This window comes from Cyanistes caeruleus, chromosome 15, assembly GCF_971803275.1.
Source record: "Cyanistes caeruleus chromosome 15, bCyaCae1.hap1.1, whole genome shotgun sequence".
Lineage (NCBI taxonomy): Eukaryota > Metazoa > Chordata > Aves > Passeriformes > Paridae > Cyanistes > Cyanistes caeruleus.
In genome coordinates, this window is record NC_141715.1 from 1,116,506 (window position 1) to 1,137,759 (window position 21,254).

Genomic DNA, 21,254 nt, shown 5'->3' on the forward strand with positions numbered 1-21,254 from the left:
GCTGGGAGATACAAACCTTATTCCTGCCCAAGCAAAGATGGATTTGCTGTCTGCTTTTGATCACTTCAGTAGATGTGCAAAAAACCACTTGATACTGAAGTGTTTGCTTTGCTGTTCATTAATTACATTATGCAGTGAAAAGTGATGTGGCTTTTAGGGAGGAATTAGAGGGTTTTCTGACCAAAATGTAGCTGAGTATTACTGAGGGTTTCAGACACAGATTTCTTCAGGCTGCTGTCAATAATTTGTAGCTCTGTCCATGGAGAGGAGAAGTGAGAACAATTCCAACACTCGGATTTTTCAGGCTCAGCAATGCAGACACCAAAGGACCTGTAGAGCACTGCTGCACGGTCAGCATGGCTTTTAAGGTCAGGACTTTTCCACAACGTTGCTTTGTTGGCCAGGGATTGCCATTTCCTCCCTGTGAAAATTCATTTCTTAGTCACAGGTGAAGTGACGGCTCCTGAGAGCCCTGAGCCAGCAGGTGCTGCCTGCCAGCATCACTTCTTCCCTGGCATTTACAAAACAGATATCCACCTCTCCTGAGCCCTGGAGTCCACAGGAAAGACAATTCCCAGCTGTTGCAGACAGGCAGAAAGGGGCTGTGCCCTGCCAGGGGAGCACCTGCCTCCCCCCAGGGCCCTGGGACAGAGGGGCCATTCCATTTCCACGATTTAGCTGCAGGTGACCAAAGTCCCCTGGCAGGGAAGCTCCACAGAAGGAACCTCAGCCCTGTCACACCCAGAGCACCTGGGGAGAGCTCCCACTCAGAGAGAACGGGGAGAGCAGCGCTTCCCCTGCCCTGAAAATATGTTTGCATTTGTTCACTTAGCTGCTAAAAATGCTCCAGTCACATGGGAACGCCTGGGAATGCAGCCCAGGAATTCAGTTTGTAAGCAGAATTGTGTTTCTGGAGACTATTGACCTGAACCGTAAATAAATATTCAGAAAAAAAAAAAATATGGACATATCCACGATTTATGGTCCTTGAGATGATGGAGTCAATCAAAAGCAGGTGAAATATTTCCCTCCCTGATCAAGTGGCTGAGTCCTACAAGTTGGAAAATAACCCACAGCCCTTTGAGAAGATTGAGCAGCAGGTCCAGTCCCAGAGCTGGAGCTGTGATGGGATGTGATCCCTATCTCAGATCACAAATCCCTGCCTGATAAGGAGCGCAGCAGGAAGGATCCAGCAGCCTCAGAACCCACCTCAACCATCACAGCCAGGCTGGACCTGCCCTCTGCCTGAGCTGTTCTACCTGTGCACAGCAGTTCTGCAGAGCAGCCAGTCCAAAATCCCAACCCTGCTCAGGTCCCAGCTTCAGAATTTGAATTTTTCTCAGTGGAATTCTCTATGCCAGCGAATGGCAAATTGCTCTGATATACTGAGATCAGCTTTTGAGATGATGGCACAGCCAGCACACAGCAAACATTCATCAGAAAACATCTTCAAAGCAGCAAAACTCCAAACAGCAAGAGGAAAAGATAGGGCATTCAGGTGGAATTAAAGTTCAGATATAATTGCAAAAAGTAAACAAGTATAACACCCAAACCCTCAAAAAAAAAACCCTTTACATACTCTCTGTGTCCAAGGCCAGGCTGGACAGAACTCAGAGCACCCTGGGATAGAGGAAGATGTCCCTGCCCATGGCAGGGGGAGGAACGAGATGGGCTTTAAGGTTCCTCCCCACCCAAACCCTTCCAGGATTCTGTGATTTGCCGTTTTCCGAGTCCAAATTTGCTGCACAGACTTTTCTTTAAGTTTGCTTCAGGTTTTTTTTAACCACTCATAAGGAATTGGTACAGGATTCCCCACCACAGACCGTGGTGCAGCACCAGTTCAAGCCTAAAGAGCATCCCTTCTACCTGACTAAAATCTTCTCGTCCTCCCCGAGCTGGTGCTCCCAAATTTCCATTGCTTGTGTTAAAACCCAAAATAACCCTGAAGGCTCCACAGCCAGGTAAGGCCACAGAGCAGAACTGCAAGGGAAGGAAGGAAACCAAGCAGTTGGTGTTAATTATGCAAAACAAGATGTGACTCCAAGGATGTGAGTAATGTCTGGGTACAACAACAGGTGCCTGATAAGAGAGGAGGAAGCCCAGACCTTTCATGTGTGCGGCTGCGAGAGCTGCACTGGGAACAGAGATAACGAGTCCCAGTCACCCCCAGGGCGGTTTGCAGAGTTTATGAGGTGATTTCATAACAGGAGGGGATGTGCTGCCCGTGTCAGGGGCCTGGCTGCCAGGGAGAGGCGCCTGCTGCGTGCCAGGGCATTTCAGGGCAGCAGGATAAAGCTCGGGAACATTTCCATGGAGTGTCCCTGCACGGATGAGCCTTCCACCCACACGGAATCCAGTGAGGTGACACCCAGCCATCCATCCACCCCTTCCTGGGCTGTGATCCAGAGGGAAGCTCCGGAGAGCTGGTGCTCCCCAGGGAGCCACAGGCTCGCTCAGCTCCCAGATCCTGCTCAGCTCCCAGATCCTGCTCAGCCCTGGGAGAGCTGCAGCCAGCACCTCCACTGCTGCTTTCTGTTTGGCATCTCAGCAGGTTCCCATTGCAGGCTGTGCCCCAGAGCCCACCATCCCACTGTTTTCCCAACACCTCTGTGATTCCACACCAACCCCCTCTCGCTCATCTCCGTGACAGAGCAGCACGGTAACTGCTGGTTGCAATGCACAAGGGGAGGAGAATTCCTATAGCAACATCCAAACAATTCCTCTGACTTATGTATGACAAATATTTGGCACAATCCACCAGTACTTATCAGTAGGATTAATCCTTCCTACTGTGCCCATGGCTGGAGGCATCACAAGCATCAAACACATCGGGAATGTGGGATGCTGCCCCAGATGGATTTTGCAGCAATGCGTTTCCATGCGAAGGGCACATTGTGTCACTGGATTAAAAGTGAAACATTCCGTTTTCCAGGTTTGGTGAATTATTTCTAAGAGGTGATAAAATCTGAAATTCTCATTTTTCATTTTTAATAGGGAAAATTTAATCTAGTTTCCATCCTTATAACATGCACGGCAATGTAAATAAGGATCAGGAAAAGGTTCTTCTCCTTTATCACCAGGAGATGGCAAAACCACCCATGTGGGCTCCGAGAGGCCAGGCTGAGGTTACAAATCACCTCCTCCACAACAACCTGCACCCACTACCAGCAAATTCGAGACTTCCCTGGGCAGGATGGGCTGAGACAGGAGCGAGCGAGCTCCTCACGTTCCCCTGAGTTTCCGTGAGCCTCCGACGCCAGCCAGGAAGGATTTGGAGGAACACGAAAACCTCAGCAGATAAAGTCTACACATCTGCTCTTGATCCAGCTCAGAGATAGCAGAATGCCAAGCGGCCCAGGATTTAAGGCAGAACACGGCTCTGCGTTCAGAACGCCTCTGAAGCCCGAGTTACGCGTTCCCCAGGGGGTTGCGCTTTCACTTTCCTAAATTGCCTGCATATTTGCTTTTTTCTGATGGCAGATTAGGAACCATGCATTTCCTTAAACCGCCAGCTTTGGGCCAAGACACACACGCCCTGCCTGGAGCTCTGCCAGCCCACACAGCACAGGCAGAGCTGGAGAACCACGTTCAGAGCGAGCTGCTCCAAGGGGAGCCCAGCAGGCTCTGACTGCCAGCCACTGCCACAGCCCCAGCTCTTCCAGGCCAGGCAGCCTGCTCAAGATGCACAAGAACTAAATTAAACAGCTTTGGAGGCAAAGCAAGTGTGGCAGCACCACAATGCACCCCAGAGAAGAAATCACGATCAAAAATCTGCAGCCATTTCAGGGTGTAAATGGGCATGAAATGAGCGAGCAATTAATTTCCTGCAGGAGGAAGGAGTGCAGAGTTCGGTATCAGCAGCACTGCCAACATGTATAAACTTATTACATGTCCTGGGATAAGTGGTATTTCCCTTAAAGCCTCAGCTTCCAGAATCCCACAGTGATAACACAACGCTCCTCCCTGGTACTGCTGCAGCCCCAGAGCCTCCTGCCCACAGACACAACCTGCTTTTTCCAGCAGCCTGAGGAGATCTGGGGAGCAGAGAGCATCAGCAGAGTGGGGAGACACCATCCCTCCCCTGGCCATCCCAGCACGGCAGCGCAGGCACCTCCAGCTCCCCCCGTTTGCAGAGGGACTCCAGAGGAGCCGGGAATCTCCCGAGTGCAGAGCATCCACCAACCTCACCCTGGGCTTTTGCTGAGGGACCCCTGGCTCAGCTTCTGGACCCTGACCCAGAGCCAGAGCAGAGCCCACTGGTACAGATGGGAACAGCAGCTTGGGGGATCCACACCAATCCCAAACCCACACACAATCCCAAATCCACACCAATCCCAAATTCACACCAATCCCAAACCCACACCAATCCCAAATCCACACACGATCCCAAAACTACACACAATCCCAAATTCATACACAATCCCTAATCCACACCAATCCCAAATCCACACCAATCCCAAACCCACACCAATCCCAAATCCACACACAATCACAAATCCACACCAATCCCAAACCCAAAGCCTTGCATGCCTGAGCAGCCAGGCTAAGATCTGGCAAGAAACACCTTTGTCCATAGGGGAGAATTAGTCAAATAATGTTTTCAATACGTCTTAAGGAAGAGGTGAATTAGCTCCAAGATTTACAGTCTCATCATTCTCTGCTTGAAAAGGTTTCATCAATCCACAGCCACACCAGCAATATTCCCCTTTTCTCTCCCTACACAGCCAGACCCCATTTCCTCCTCACTCCTTCACACATGGATAATAATTTTTGTTTCCTCTTTTCAGTTTTATTGCTGGGGGGTTGCAGGAGGGCAGGGGCTGGCAGGGCTGTGCCTGGGGCTGCTGTGGTATTGCAGCCTCAGCCAGCAGAGCCACGCAGGCAGCCGGGGGCTGGTGGGGAGATGCTCAGTGCACTGCAACAAAGGATTTCCCCCGGGTATTGTGCCCGTGGCCCTGGAACACATTCAGAGATAAAAGCCTTGAATTCAGAGGTGCTCGATTCTCCCACTGCTGCAACATTACAGAACACTGGCAGCACGCAAATCAAGGTGCAGAAATTATCCTGTGCCAGTGTTGTAAAATGATGGGATCAGAGATTTGTTGTGCTCAGGAATTTGAGTCTCTCAGCTTCGGGCTGGTTTCCAGCACTAAATACAGCACGATGATATTTTTTGCATTTTTTTCCTTCTATACAAACTTTTATTAAAATCACATTATTTTCCATTATCTCTTTACTTGCCAGTTTCCCCAGTCAGTGACATCTAATTTCTCTGCCAGCAGTATTTCACCACAAAGAACACAACCAGTAACAAAGCAACACTTTCACCTTCTATTTATTTTCAAAAGCACCCATCTGATAGATCTGAAGGCCAGCAGGATTTAATGCAACCTTCTGGAAAAGCTGTTCTTTAGGGAGTCTCCATCTTCCGTCCTTTCCTTGTCAAATTGCATTTGCCCATGACCCATAACACGGCTCCCACTCGGAAACGTCTCTGCTCTGAGATGAGCACAGGTAAGAAAATGATCAGCCTCAGAGCACAGCTCTTGGAGGCAGAAATCCTCCCCGGAGAAAGAAATCTCCCTTGTTTTGTATCTGCGGTAACGTACATTGTTTGTATTAGCACTAAATAAATAAACAACGGGGGTTTTTAAAGCGTTGGGCAAGCTTTGAAATATACGTGCCATAAATAGGGCAGGAAATGAGCAGGGCCTCGGTTTGTGCTCTGCAGATGACTCCTCACAGATATTAAAATCCATCGTTAATGCATTTTCGAGAGAACAAGGGAGGCTCCTTTGGGGCCGCAGGGCCCGAGACCCCCCTGCAGCCGCTGGGGTTCTGCCTTGGCGAGCGGAGCCAGGCACGGAGGAGCCTCGGAGCTGCGGGCAGGGAGAGCCCGGCACGGAGCAGGAGAGCAGGGGAGCTCGGCTGGGGATGCTCGGGGAGCTCGGCTGGGGATGCTCGGGGAGCTCGGCTGGGGATGCTCGGGGAGCTCGGCTGGGGATGCTCGGGGAGGCCGGGCCGAGGAGCTGCCGGCGGAGCGCTGGGAGAGGCTCCCCAGGACGCCCCAAAAGCTGCCCAAGGGCAGAGCCGCGGGGCTGGGAGCTGCACATCAATGGCCTCACGTCCATGAACCGGGAGCAGCTGCTGGCGCTTGGCTGAGGGGAAGCTGCGCAGCTCTATCCCAGCTCCCCTCCTCCCCAGCAGAAAAGAGCCACGGAATAAAACCCACGGGCTGCACCTACAGCGCTCAGGGCGTTTGTGCTCGCATTTTCACCCAGATACTGCCCCGAGCCGCCAGGCACAGGGCACGGGCGCGGACGATGCTGCGGTGAGAGGAACGAGCCGCAGCCTCCAGCACCGAGCGCTACAGGAGAACCATTCCCATCGTTTCGCTCACGGTCACACACCCCGAAACCGGGAATGGCCAGAACCTGGAGCCGAGCGTGCCCCCGTCCCCTCCCGGCTCCCGGTGAGAAGCGCTGTCCCCCGGATGGGGGCGGCTGGGGATGCCCGGGGGACCCTCCCGAGCGCTCCCCGGGATCGGGCCCGCAGGGCGGGGGGCTCGGCCGTGCCCCCCATCGTTACCTCCAGCCCCGGGCGGGGGGCGCGGTGCATGCGCAGCTGCCGCTGCCCTTCATTCATAAAAAAAAAAAAAAAAAAAAAAACGGGAAAAAAAACCCACCCCGGGAGCCGCATCCGCGCTCCCCTCCAGCCCCCATTCATAAAAGGCAGCGGAGCATGCGCGGTGCCGCCGCGGTGCCCACCCATTCATAGAGTCGGGCGGCAGCGCATGCGCACGAGCGGCCGCTGCCCTCCCATTCATAAAATAGCCATTTTCCCAGGCAGGCGGGCGCAGCGCCGCGGCCGCCGCTGACAGCGCCGCGCTCGCAGGTCCCTGCCCGCAGCTCCAGCCGCTCCTGCCAGCGTTCTCCCAGGTCCGGCCCCCTCCTCCGCCTCGCATTTGGGATTAACTCGCCTATGGAGAGATGGTCTTAGCTGAATTATTGAAAGTAAGTACGAGATCGGTGCTTTGCGAGCAATCGTTAAATGTTTTAAGTAGAAAAAGCCAAGCCTGCTCCCCGAGGGAAAATCCTGCGCTCGTTCTAGATGTGTTGGGCTGCTCCTTACAGATCACTGATCACGAGCGTATTTCTGGCTATGACTTTTCTAACAGTGATTAGCTGTAATTCTGTACAGTGGAGAGCTGCCTGGTGCTTCCCAGGCGAAAGGAGACTCGGCATTCTGGAGAAATATCCTGTTTCTTGCAGAATTTCCATTTGTGTCCCTGCGTCTCTGATTTCTACCCCTTTTCTGCCTTCTCCCATCAACATCTGCATTTGCTGTACATATATGGCAGGCAGGTTTCAGCACACTTGGGTCGGGTTCGTTTGAAGGCTTTTACAGCAGAATAAGTGGCTTTTTTCTGCTGATGGGATGTCTTCTCCTTCATCCCTTCTTCCTTCCCCGAAAAGGAGCAGAAATGCATGGTCACCTGGGCTGACAAGTCAGAATTGGATCTTTCTTGCTTTGGAATGGATTATCCGCATTTCCTCTCTTTTCCAAAGCCCTGTCTTGTGAGTGTCAAGTAGTTTTTAGCTGTCTCCATAATAGGACACTTCAGAAATCAGCCACTCGTGTGTCAGACCTTTCCTGCATGACCTTTGCTCTTCAGCATTTTATTTCATGCTAGTCTTTTTTTCATTTTTTTTGGCCTCAGTGCCTTTTTCCATCACTGTTCTCCCCTGTCTTGCTGTACACTTGTTTTAAATCTGGATGGATGCTGTATTTCAAAAGCTAGACGAGTAATAAAAATGTGTACCTGGAATAACTTCATCCAATATATGAAATATTTTCTATATGGAGGAAAAACCTGTGCTGGCTGCTCCTTTCTACCAACTGCGTAGCAAAGATAAGCCAGGATTTTATTTTGTGGTACCAGTCCTGGCGTCACAGGAGAAAGACAAGCCTAGAGACGACATGTTCTGAAAATTCATTATCAGGAGGGGAATGGAAAAAGCAGAAAGGGGCATAGAAAAGGCACAAAGGTCTTAGAGGAAAGCAGGACTGGGAATGCAGACCTTGGAAATGGCAGTGCAAAGGAATATCACAGGGGAAAAGGCTTCCCTCTTTTACCTCCAGTTACCAAGGGTCTGATTTCTTCATTTCAGGCTTTTATGGCCCCAAGTTTTTCATTAAAGGGAGAAGGAGAGAACGAAAGAGAAAAGGAAAAGCATCCCTGCATTATCCAGAGTGGAAAAAGCACGTTCTAGATTCTTTAAAACTTCTCCAGCTGCTGCCTTTCCTCCATGCCATGCCAAGGGGACAGCATGGCAAGGAATTGCTGTTTAATTAGCTGAAGAGAAACGCAGCTTTCCCAATATTAAAGCTTCCCCTCTCTGCCTTTATTTTGGGTTAAAGAAGAAAGCTCCAATTTGTGCACGGAATCACAATGATCCCGATGACTGGCTTCCCCCTTGTCCATATAAAAATGAATGATAGCAGGAGGAGGGGTTGTTCTCAGTTATTGGAACCCCACTGGGGATGTCTCGTTGATAAATGTGCCCTTTTCCATGGGCTGCTGTGTTTTCCCTTGTTGGAAGGGACTCTATATTGGGATTATAAAATTAAAAGGACCATTTCTGAATACTGCAGTCCCTTTGAAATTCTCCATGAGGTATGTGCAGGGGAGAAATTACTTGTTCTCCTCCTGAAACAGCAAAACAAAAGCTGTTTTCCTGGAATCATGACTAATTCCTAGATCGTACTGGGAAATGCAAGGTCTCAAAAAGCAATTCCTACCCCCCCAAAAAAAGATTCTGTTCTCAGACTTCGGTGAAATCAAATTCCCAGCCCTTATAACGCTACAGCAATAATTAATAACCACTTCTGACAGTTTTCAAAAAATTAAATGTGAGAGAAAAGAATTCATTCATCACAATCCTGTACAACTTCCCAGCTTCAGCCCAGTAGTAAAATCTGTGTTTTTATAGGCAAACAGTTGCACAAGTGTTGTTTTTTTATCCTTTTTCAATGCAATACAATGTATTTCCCCAAGAAAATCTGCAATCCTTCTAATGAGGTTATCATTTAGTGCCATTAGCTTAACAGATCATATCTGAGCTTAGTTTTCTGACCTTAAAATAAATGTTTTTGTCCAGTTAAAGGCTTTGACTGAGAAATTCAAGTCTCCAGAGATCTGAATGCCAGTGGGCCAAAATGTGCTTTATTCACTCGCACCATAGGAACAGACTTTAGCTGGACAGAGACAGCTTCTTGGAAGTCTACAGGTCTCATTTCCCAGCTCCTGAATTTCCATGCTCTGGCAAGAATTTAGTGTCTCATTTTAAAAATGGCAGGTTTCCCTAATAAGCTTTCTAATTTTTTTTCCTGCCTTGTTACTTGTAGAGAAGATTCTAGCTGGCCTTAGCTAGATAAGGCTGCTAAGGAGGCGGAATAAAAAGAGTGAATGTCAATATTTTGTTAATATTAATACACACTTTAGGAAAAAAAATCTGTGTTTTTTCCCTTTTTTTGAAGCATTTACAGCTCAACTCAAAATCCAGACAGCCGAACTCAGTCTTAATGAACTCCAGCCTTATGAATTATTCTTAATCCCACATTAAAAACATGTGCTTGCTGCAAGGTCTCCTTTAACTACCTCTGAGTGTAGTCTTCCTCATTAAAAGCTTTAATTGAACCCTTTGGCTTGCACCAGGAGCAGTGTGTCCCTTGTCACTGCTGGCAGGCCTGGACAAGAGGATGTCCTTAACCCCAGACAAAGGCAGGGGCAGAATTTGTTCCCTTGTCTGCAGCTCCTCCTCTCCTGGGCCTTGGGGAGCAAATCCTTTACTGATCACTTGGATGGGAGTGACCCCTGTTCTGCCCCTCTGTGTCCCTGCTCTGTCCCCTCTGCGTCCCTGTCCTGTCCCCTCTCCATCCCTGTCCTGTCCCCTCTCCATCCCTGCTCTGTCCCCTGTCCATCCCTGTCCTGTCCCCTCTGCATCCCTGTCCTGTCCCCTCTGCATCCCTGTCCTGTCCCCTCTGCATCCCTGTCCTGTCCCCTCTCCATCCCTGTCCTGTCCCCTCTGTGTCCCTGCTCTGTCCCCTCTCCATCCCTGTCCTGTCCCCTCTCCATCCCTGTCCTGTCCCTCAGCCCAGCACCTGCAGAGGAGCTGTTTAACCAGGGCACCAGAGGAGCCAGGCTGTTCTGTCAGATCAGATCTGGCCCTGGCTGCCATCGATTCTGAGCTCTGTTGCCTTGCACAGGCCTTGCAGAGCATCTCCCCACCCCTGGCATGAAACTGCTTCCAAGTGTGTTGCTTTCAATTATGATCATTTCCTGTATTAGGACTAAATATTCCATGTTTTTCTTGTTTTCTTCTTCTTGCACTGTATTTTCAGAAATCTGTGTGTCCCATACAGCAAAGAAAATAAACCAGATTTCTGCAGTGCATTCACTGCATCTATTGCTGCCTCTGTGTCAGTGTTAATGAGTGACTGTCACAGCTCTTCCACAGACTAATTCAGCTTTTGCTTTGATAATGGAGTCACAGCATGGATTGAGTTGGAAAGGACCTTAAAGCCCATCTCATTCCACCCCAGCCATGGCAGGGACACCTCCCACTGTCCCAGGTGCTCCAAGCCCTGTCCAGCCTGGCCTTGGGCACTGCCAGGGATCCAGGGGCAGCCCCAGCTGCTCTGGGCACCCTGGAGGCCTCCCCACCTTCCCAGGGAACAATTCCTTCCTAAAATTAAATCTAATGCAGGTCTAATGTCAGTAACCAAGAGAAGGTGTGATCCCTGTGCAGGTTCAGGTTCAGAGGTGTCTGGTGTGACCCAAAGCACATCCCCAAATGAGCAGCTCAGCTCTCACCCAGTCCCAGTGCAGGGCCCAGCCTTTCATCAATCCACAGCAATTTCTCCATCCCTTCTTCACAAAAGCTTGTGATGCTTCAATAGTTGGAACATTCTTGGAAACCTGTGGTTGAAAATTCATGTTGAAGTATCAAATTTGCTTTATTCTATTTACAGCTGGACTTGACAATCCTAAAGGTCTTTTCCAACCTCATCCATTCTATTACAGGAGGGTGGCTTTTTGTGCACCAGTGCTCTCCATGCCCCCAGCACCATTACAATTTGGATTTAGAAGATTTCTAATAAATGTAATGGTCCTAGAGGTGGCCAGCAGCCCCTGGCAAAGGTTCAGCAGCTCCCTGATGTCCCAGGGCACAGCCCAGGCTCCAGAAAGGAGCCACCAGTGGTGTCACAGGACCTGGGGAGGACAATCCAGTGCCAGCAGAAATCTCAGTTTGCTGAGGCTGGCAGACACAACAGAAGGGCCAGGCTGCTCATGAGGTGCAATTAAGGTGTTGTTAATTAGGGAGAGATAAGAGGCCCCTGATCTGGTGCACACAGCTGACAAAGGACAGAAGGGTTTGGGGGCTGCCCCTGCCCACCCCAGGGTTCTCTCAGCAAACACAGCCCCAGCTGCACCTTTGGGCTTTTTTGGTTTTCTGTGACATTTGAGATTCCCTTTAGACATTTCCATGGCAGCAGCTCCTGTCCAAAAAGGCTGGGGCAAAGCTGTGGGACCTTGTACCTGATGCTGGCAGCAGAGGAGGAGCTCCTGGCAGCTTTTCCCATTTTCCTGCTGACTGCAGTGGGGATGTGGCAGTCCCAGGTTGTCCAGGATTGCTTCCACATGGGACCCTCCTCTAGACTTAATTATTCTTGTTATTCTTTTATTACCACAAACATCTAGAATTAATGTTAAACATGTGAGAAAGAACTTATTAAAATTATTAACCAGTGGGTGACTCAGTTATGAGCATTACATATTTCTGTGCTCACTGGATGTTTAAGTCAAGATCCATTTTGTTTTTCAGTAACTGGAAGATTTGCTGTCCAACACCACTCTGAAAATAAAGATATTAGAACCTTATTATTTCAAAACTTGTTCTGAAGACTAATGTTCTGAAGATTAATGAGTTTTCCTGAGGGTTTACATGACTTTCTCATGGAACTGCCTACAAGGACATAGCTTTCTCTAAAGTGATGTAGGCAAATCCAAAATCCTATTAAACACAAAATGCCTTTTGTTTTAATTTCATCTGATTTCAAAATCCTACAAAACTTCTGAATCTGAAATAATACCAAAACACTTTACAATAACAGCTGGTTTCCTACAACTTTAGGACTTGGAATTACCCAGTACAACAGTAATTTTAAATTGGCCATATCTTGATGAAGAGATGGAACAAACACTGCAACACGTGTATGAACTTGACTTTTGAGTCCAATTTTACTCCCTTGGAAGGAAGTATATTTTGACTTGAAAATTGTATGTGGTGAGTGACTCCACAGTCATGGGGGAAGAGAGATTTTTCTCTACATGGGAGTTTGCTGCCTTGAAAAGAACTTCATTGTTTGCCTGTAAAGAATGAAAAATGCCCTATGTAAGAACAAAGTCATGAATTTTTTTTTCCTGTTGTCTACTTTAAGAAAATTATCTGTACAGTCGCCACCAGTGAATTTGTGCCTGTGTTAATGCTGTAATACATCTGTAATTACCTATGAACAAAAATTAATTAATTTTGTGTGCTGTATGGCTTTTTTTTCCTCTATTGAAATGCAATTTGCAGTCAGGATTAGTGCAGTGGACAACAAAGAGCCCTAAGGTTACCCCCTTCAGCTCTTGTCCTCTTTCAAGGTCTAAAGTTCTGCCAGGTTACCCCAAACATTAATTTTGATGTGGGATCTGGCTGGGATAAGCTTTATAAATTCAGTTTATGATCCCAGTGTTGCTGCTGAAGGCACTGCTCTCCTTGTGAGCAACACCCCTGGTGTGGGGTGGGTTTTGGGGGGAGGTGAAGGAAATGCTGCCCTGCCTCTGGGCACACATCAACCACAACAGGTCAGGTTGTGATGTCTTGGAGCATCACCCAGGGAAGTCCCAGGGTCTTCCCATCAGGCATCCAGGCAGGCACAGGAGCAGTGTGGCTCACGATTTCCCCCAGCACAAATCCTCAGCCCCAGCGCTGGGCTGGGCTCCTCTTTGCACTGTGTGCCCACACAGAAACCTCCCCTGCCCTGGGAGCAGCAGCAGAGGGAAAGGTGCTCAGAGCACACAGACAAACCCTGGAGCTGTGAGACATTGCCAAGGCTGTCACCCAGGGGAGAGGAGCCTCCTGGCAGCACCCAGCTCCCTCCCAGCTCAGCACTCGAGGTGTTTGACCTGGATCTGTCACCAGCGATCCCCCTGCACTGCTGGAACCTCTGGTGACAAGGCCAGCAGCAGCAATGCAGTCATGGTCCTTGGAAAATTCCAGAAATATCAGAAACATTAAGAGTGGCATGAAAGGGGAGAGCAGCTGAGTGTGGAACCCCTCTGCCCAGGAGAGAGAGGGCAGGGAATGAAGGACCAAACCCTGACAGGATGCACATCTGTGGTGGTTTAGAGGTGGTCTCCAGAGCAGGGCTCTGGCAATTGGGAGAGCTGGGTCTCATTTGGTTGTTTTCCCTTCACAGGTTTTATCCACACAGATGCTGATATCTGCAGGGTCTTTGAGATCACCATGTCAGGCTTCCCTTCCCCTTGTCCTGCAGAAATAGTCTATTTATTAAAAAGGCAATTTGAAACTGTATTGCAGTGAAAAAAAAGAGGATGGAAAACTTCTACCATCAACTCTCCTGCCGTGTGGTGTTTAGTCCAGGGTCCCCCTCCTTTCAGTGGTAATTAACTGAAATCTTGATTAGCATTATCTCAGATAAGCCATCTTTGACATCTGCCTGCATGAGGCCCTGTCTGTGCACGGGGGTGTTTTAGGAGCGGCCTGGCTCTAATCCTTCCCCAAATTAATGTGGTGACACCGTTTCTGTGTGGTGGCATCACCAGCCCTGGGGCACTGCAGGGTCCATCTAAAGCCCGAGTGCCACCTCCAGGGGCTCCCAGCCGGTGCCACCAGCGCTGCAGAGCACCCTGGATGTGCCACCCTGGTGCTGGGGACAGGCAGCACCAGCTCCGCTCCGCACACGTGCTGGCACGCAGGGTCAATAATTAAAATCAATTAAATAATTACAATAAATGCTTCTCCACGGATCCGGTGGGAATGTGGTGAATGCAGCAGATTCCTGGGAGCTGGTAAGGAGTGGGAGAGAGCAGAGAGCCCTGGAGAGGCCAGCAAGGCTGGGCTGAGGAGGAGCAGACAGGCTCTAACACCCTGCAGCCCTGCCACCATTTCCTCCAGCTACCTTCCATCTAAGATCAGCTCTGCTGCACTTACTCTTGGCAGCCAAAACAGCTGCATCTCTCTCCTTAAAAAAACAAAAACAAAACAAAAAAACCCAGCGGAATCTAAGTCTCCCTGCAAATGTAACACGCAGCCGATACAGAACTGATGATTTTGCTAAACTCTGACTTGCAGCAAGTACTTTTTATATCATGACATTGGATTCTGATGCACAAAAGAAAATCAAGTTCTTTTCCCTCTGCACGCCCCACAGTTGTCAGAATCATTGCTTCTCTTTGTTTTTTACGTACAGTAACTAGGAAGAGATGCTTTATAAACTCTCTTGTTCCTCCAGTCAGGATGTCAATGAACTATGAATAATGAAACAAAATTTAAAAAAAAATCCAAGTGAATGGCTAAGATCCAGCAGAGAATTTTAACTGGGGAAGAGAAGCAGCATAAGGGCTGCATGACAATAATCATCATTACTGCTAATAAAGCATTTCTTCCTGCTGGTGTGGTGCAGGGGACAAAGGGGGCCCGGATGCGGTGCCGGACCCGGCATGTGCCGATCTGCCCACGCTCCCTCCTGCTGATCCCGGGAGAACTGGAACTCTTCCAACCCCAAATGCCAAGTGATCCATCAAAGCAACGATTTACAAATGCAAGAGTGGGCTCTGGTGGCATTTCTCAGGGGGTAAAGATGGACTTCCCTTTCTTCTTCCAAGAACGCAGAATCAGTTCTCACTCCCATTTCTGAGGTGTCGCGTTCATTTCAGGGGAGGTGGGCTCTTGCAGAGGTGCCCACACCGTTACACAAACACTTCTCACACTTTATTTGGTTGAAGTTGGATGCAGTTTTTTCCTTTTTCCCACTGCTGTGATATTAAAGTCATAGAATCACCGAAGCATTTAGGTTGGAAAAGGCCTTTAGGATCATCGAGCCCAGCTGTTAAACCAGCGCTGCCAAGTCCAAACCTTTCACGCTGTTGGAGAAGGTTAATTTGTTTGTTGAACACAAACAACTGGCAATGCCTTAGGCTGTTCACGACTTCCTTTTTCTTGATACCAGCAGCTTTTCCCCTCCTGCGACCGAAGCTTTACTCACGCCTTCTTTCAACTGATCTCCAGCATTATTTTATTTATGAATAAAGGTCACCCCGTGAGGAAATGGCACATCTACTAGAAAACAATGTGCACTTTCTAAATTTGAACCGAGTCGTTTCCGTTCTTTGATTTAAGTTTAGTTACTTCCTGTGGTTTCTTGTCCTACGCCACTGCTGAATCTTTGGATTGACTCCAGGATAAATTGCACTCTTTCAATGAAATTAGAAACTGCGGCAGTGACGGCTCAGCCAGAGCGGCTGGTAAACAGCGCTTCGGCGGGATCTCAGTGCGCTCCGTGGGCTGCAGCAGTGTGTGTGTCACACAGGTAACACAGTGTCACCTGTGTGAGGGGATGGAGCCAGTCTGAGCCCTGTGGGTGCTCTCCTGGGAGCTGCACCCCGGGCTCCCACCCTGCTCTGGCACCAGACAAGGGGCTGAGCGAGCGCTTCCCCTCCCGTGGGAGGAATAAAGGAGCCTTTGGAACCAGCGGCTCCTGATGGAGAGGAGACACCTCCTCACCAAAATCAGGCTGTCCTGCCGGAGGCAGGTCCTTGGTTAGCCAGGACAGGTGCTCAGCCCCACACTCTGAAGCACCTTTGTAGCAGGCCACAGTCCTGAGTCAGGCTTTTTAGGGATCTGAGTCAACTGGGGGAAACCTCCAAAGTTTGGAGAAGTCATTTCAGGAAGTTTGCTGACAAAACCACATGCGAATATACACCGGTAGCCCCAGGATGTGCTTTCCCTCCGTGAAACCATGAGTGGGCTCTTCAGGAGCCTGCAGTGACCGCAGCCCTCCCGGGGCTGGAGGGGCTATAGATGGCCAAGGTCAGGGAGGGGGACAGCAAAGGAGGAGTGAGGCACTTTGTACCTGAGTGCTCTGCCTCCCTCAGACACAAATTTACCGTACAGGACCTTCAGCGTAACAACCAGCCCCAGTAAGGAGCCCTTCTGGCCTGCAGGATCCTGCAATAATGACACACTCTCTCTCTTTCCCCCTCATCCCTTTTCTTTCCCCTTCCCTTCCCCCAGGACACTTGAGCACAGATTTTCCCCCGGTAGTCAGACTGATTTCTCCATGGAGCCCCGGATTCCTCACAACATCACCGTCGTCCCCAACTCTGTGATGGTGCAGCCCTTGCTGGACAGTCGGATCCCGTACGGGCGGCTGCAGCACCCGCTGACCATCCTGCCCATCGACCAGATGAAGACCACCCACATCGAGAACGACTACACCGACAACCCCAGCGCCTCCCAGCCGCCAGCCCAGAAGCGCCCCCGCGCCCCCCAGGAGCTGGGCTTGGGCAGCCAGCACCCGCAGCGCTGCGAGCAGGATGTCACCCACCCCTGGATCTCCTTCAGCGGGCGCCCCAGCTCCATCAGCAGCAGCAGCAGCACATCCTCAGACCAAAGGCTGCTGGACCACATGGCCCCGGTGCCCGTGGCAGAGCAATCGTCCCCCCGCGCCGTTCGCATCCAGCCCAAGGCCATCAACTGCAAACCCCTGGAGCTGAAGGGCCCCGCGCCCCAGGAGCTGGACAAGCACTTCCTGCTGTGCGAGGCCTGTGGCAAATGCAAGTGCAAGGAGTGCGCCCTGCCCCGGACTCTGCCGTCGTGCTGGGTGTGCAACCAGGAGTGTCTGTGCTCGGCGCAGAACCTGGTCAACTACTCCACCTGCATGTGCCTGGTCAAGGGCGTCTTCTACCACTGCACCAACGAGGACGACGAGGGCACCTGTGCCGACCACCCCTGCTCCTGCTCCCACTCCAACTGCTGCGCCCGCTGGTCCTTCATGAGCGCCCTGTCCCTGGTGCTGCCCTGCCTGCTCTGCTACCTGCCCGCCACCGGCTGCGTCAAGCTGTCCCAGAGATGCTACGACCAAGTGAGCCGGCCCGGATGCAGATGCAAAAACACAAACAGTGTCATTTGCAAGGCATTGCCCGAGAGCAAAGGGGCAGAAAAGCCCTTTTAAAATGGTCTGGGAGGACGGAGTTGGGAGGATGCTCCGCGGAGCAGGGTGGTGGTGGCTCTTTTTAATAACCTGTGTTCTGAGGAGAGCGTTAGCCTCTTGCCTTCGGAGAAAGCAGAAGCAACTATTTCCACAAACTGAAGCACTTTGGGTTATTCAGGGTTTTTGGAACTGGTCGCAGTTTGAGTAGATGGGGCCAAAGGAGGAATGTTAATAATGCAGAGTGAAGGCTGCAAAGCCGTGTACATCATGAAGTACAGCTGCTGGAAAACTCCCGGCTTGGATGGACGGCTGCTCACCAGGCCTGCACACCACAGGAACCATTAACTGCTCGCTTGGCAGGCACCGCCTCACAACCAATCCCCATCCCCAGCTGCAAAAAGCTGCTTTGAATTCGGATTCAGGGCGGGCTACTTGTTTCCTGTCTCCTTCCAAACCCCAGCTCGCTCCCCGCAGCCTGTTGAAGGTGATGGGGGAACTCTCTCCACCCTCCTTCCCTCCTAGACACCACTCCAAGGGCTGGTTGCACACAGAGTACGTGTTTCCCAAAAGCTTTCTGCGTCCCTCAGAGATTTTTGGAGCAGAAGTGAAGCTACATTTCATTTGCTGAAGGCTCTTTTGCCCTTTGGGCGTTTCCCACCCGGCCCCACTGGTTTGGAACCCCTTTCTAAAGCAAGATGGTAGCAGGGCCGCTCCTCCCAGGAGGAATTGCAGCAGGATGTGTTCGGGCAGTTGTGTCAACAGCGGGTTCTCCTGCCTGTAAGCTGATCCGTGGCATCAGGTTTCACTCCGTGGAATATGAATTTTCCATCAGCAGGACAGCCCCGCTGCGGGAGGATGGAGGCCGATCCCGTTTCCCCCAGGCCCTCGTTCGCTCCACGAGCAGAGGGGACGCAACTCAAGGGTGGGGTTTGTTTCTCTAAACCTCCGGTAAGAAGTCACACAGCCCCAAGTGTACGATGCACATAGATGTATTTTTCTAGGGATCTCAATCCAGTACCTCCTCCCCTCCTGGAACAAGCTCCTCTTTGCTCATTAAATATTAAGATTTGTTTTTGTCTTGGGGGTGAATGGCATTTGCTTGAAGTACAGCACATTCCCCCACCCCTATTGCTGCTGTTTGACTTTTGCCTCTTCTGTACAAAAGTGTCTTTTTAAGTGTAAAGAATGCTTTTAGTGTTTATTTTAGTGTTAACACACACTAGGGAAAGCCAGGGGAAGGAGGAGAGCGTAGTTGACGAGTGGGCCCGTGGTTTTCAGCACACAAATATTGGCTCTGTCCTTGCACTCATCCTGGGGCTGGTTCTGCTTTCCCCAGGATGTTGTAACCCCTCTCTCTTGACAACTACAAGGTGCTAAACAAGAACCTTGGTCCAAACATGCAACACTCTAATGACAAGGTAGGTACTTGTTGCATGCAGAAAACTGACCTAGTGTCTCTTGGTGTTTTTAATGAGAGGAGATTTCCTCAGTAAATGCACAGCAGTGACAGTGAAATGTCATCTCTAATTAGATAAGCAATAGGCAGAGCTCATGTAGCATTTCCAGGAATGCCGTTGGCCTGGCTGCGACACGGCCGCGGGTCGGGGCTGGCAGGAACATCCTGATGGGACTCTGGTGTCTTTGAGTTTCAGTACTCAGCTCAGCTGGATGACTTGGGGTTTAGCTCAGTTGAATTGTAGATATTTATTGAATGGGGGAGTTAAAAAAAAAACCAACAAACTTTTCTATTTATAACATTTGCTAGCATGTACATGCTGAATCACAGAAAAAAGGATGTACTGTCTGTTACCAGATACCAGCTCCTCTAGGGTAGCCTCGTGTGTGGGCACCAGGAAGCAGGTGGGGATCCAGAGCTGTATTTATTATCCTGCACAAATCTGAGGGGAAAAGATAAAAGGAAAACCGACCCCAAACTGGTGGAACTGTTGGTTGAATGTATAAGATGTATTTAATAAGAGAAATCATTTTCCTAAGATACAGGCAAGCTAGAAAAGGCAGCAGGAGAGGATTTCCTTGCTGCCCTCCTCTGTTGGGAGCACACATGTCCAAATGGCCTCCACCCATGGCTGCTTTGCCTTTTTGAGCCTCTGTCCCTGGTGAATCTGTGCTGAAAACCCTCAGTGGCAGAGCCCACGGCTCGGTGCCTGGTCCCTGTGAGCAAAGGCACCGCTGGAATGGTGGTCCCTGTGCCAACCTACACTCATGTACACGCTCCCAGCAATCCCAGCCGGGTTTCCTCTCATTGTACATAGCTGTAAACTATTTCTCTGTTGGTTTGTTTCAGTACCTAAGCCCTGTAAGGCGATGATGCCGTGCTGGAGCCTGTCGGGCGTTGTGGATGTGTTAGAGCAGTGGTCAGTGTAGCAGTGACCCTCCCTGCTCCCTCGGCAGCTCCCAGCCCAGGGCAGGCCAGGGAGCTGCAGAGCCCTGGCTGGAGCTGGGGAAGGACCAGGGCTCTGCCAGAGGGAGCAGCTCCATCGATAACGTCGGTGTTCCCGCTTTTCCCCATCCCAACAATTCCATCCCACATTCCCTTTGAAGGTACTTGGGGCTCCTGCCGGCCCAGAGCTGCACACGGGCACGGTGTCCTGTCACTGAGTGACCCTGTCACTGAGTGACCCTGTCACTGTGACCTTGTCACTGTGTGACCCTGTCACTGTGTGACCCTGTCACCGTGTGACCCTGTCACCACCGTGTGACCCTGTCACTGTGTGACCCTGTCACTGTGACCTTGTCACTGTGTGACCCTGTCACCGAGTGACCCTGTCACCACCGTGTGACCCTGTCACCGAGTGACCCTGTCACTGTGTGACCCTGTCACCACCGTGTGACCCTGTCACTGTGTGACCCTGTCACCGTGTGACCCTGTCACTGTGACCCTGTCACTGTGTGACCCTGTCACCGAGTGACCCTGTCACTGTGACCTTGTCACTGTGACCTTGTCACCATGTGACCCTGTCACCGAGTGACCCTGTCACTGTGACCTTGTCACTGTGTGACCCTGTCACCGTGTGATCCTGTCACTGTGACCTTGTCACCGTGTGACCCTGTCACCACCATGTGACCCTGTCACCGAGTGACCCTGTCACTGTGACCTTGTCACTGTGTGACCCTGTCACTGAGTGACCCTGTCACCACTGTGTGACCCTGTCACCGTGTCCCAGCCCCTCACAGGTCACAGCCCCTGCTAACGAAGGGACAGTGGCCAACGAGCACAACCTCTGGGATGGCCATGGGGGCAGGAGGGCAGGGCAGCCACCCCTGGGACAGGTGCCATGCTCTGCAGGAGGAGGATGGCAGGGCTCTGCTAATTGCTGCAGCCCTGCTAATTGCTGCAGCCCTGCTAATTGCTGCAGCCCTGCTAATTGCTGCAGCAAGTTCATGCCAGGGTTTGCCCCTGCCCTCACACCATGGCCCAGCCAGCAGGAAGGGGGGAGCTGAGGGTGCTGGCAGTGCCACACCGCATTCCCAGCGGGAGCAGAGCGGCCCCAAGAGACAAAGACACCGTCACCACTGCCCCGTGCCCGTGCCCAGCCAGTGCCAGGAGCAGGTCCCAGATTTGGTGCTCCCTGGACACCGGTTTTGCCACCCTGATGAGCCCTCACCCTTCCCAGCACTGGGTATTCCCTTCCCCTCCCATGCTCAGACACCCTGAGAAATATTTCCCCCACCTCCTCTTACCCTGCCCTCACATGTACCCCCTGAAAAGTTACCACAGAAGGTTTTTCTTTGTATAGAATATTTATTTTGAAGCTCTATTTTAATAGTATTTATTTTAGAAAGTCTACTATTGTAAGAGTTCTTCTGTTTGTGAAGAAAAGCAAGTACTGATGAATGTACTGATCTAGAAATTATATATATATATAAATATATATTGTTAAATATATAAATGGCTGTTGTGGTTCTTTAAAAAAAAAATCCCGGGAATGTTTATAGCAATTATTCTA

General features: G+C 50.5%; 1 protein-coding gene across 1 annotated transcript; it reads left to right on the forward strand.

Annotated features, from left to right (window-relative positions):
* The first annotated feature begins 6,820 nt into the window (after window positions 1-6,820).
* SPRY4 (sprouty RTK signaling antagonist 4) lies at window positions 6,821-19,342 on the forward strand. Its single transcript, XM_023936340.2, has 2 exons — window positions 6,821-7,013; window positions 16,368-19,342. Exon 2 carries the CDS (start codon window positions 16,414-16,416, stop codon window positions 17,305-17,307), a length of 894 nt encoding a protein of 297 aa, XP_023792108.1. The 5' UTR covers window positions 6,821-7,013; window positions 16,368-16,413; the 3' UTR covers window positions 17,308-19,342.
* Window positions 19,343-21,254: the final 1,912 nt, after the last annotated feature.

Bases quoted from the DNA above. Each gene is read 5' to 3' on its own strand.
- SPRY4 (XM_023936340.2), top strand. From the start codon at position 16,414: ATGGAGCCCCGGATTCCTCACAACATCACCGTCGTCCCCAACTCTGTG.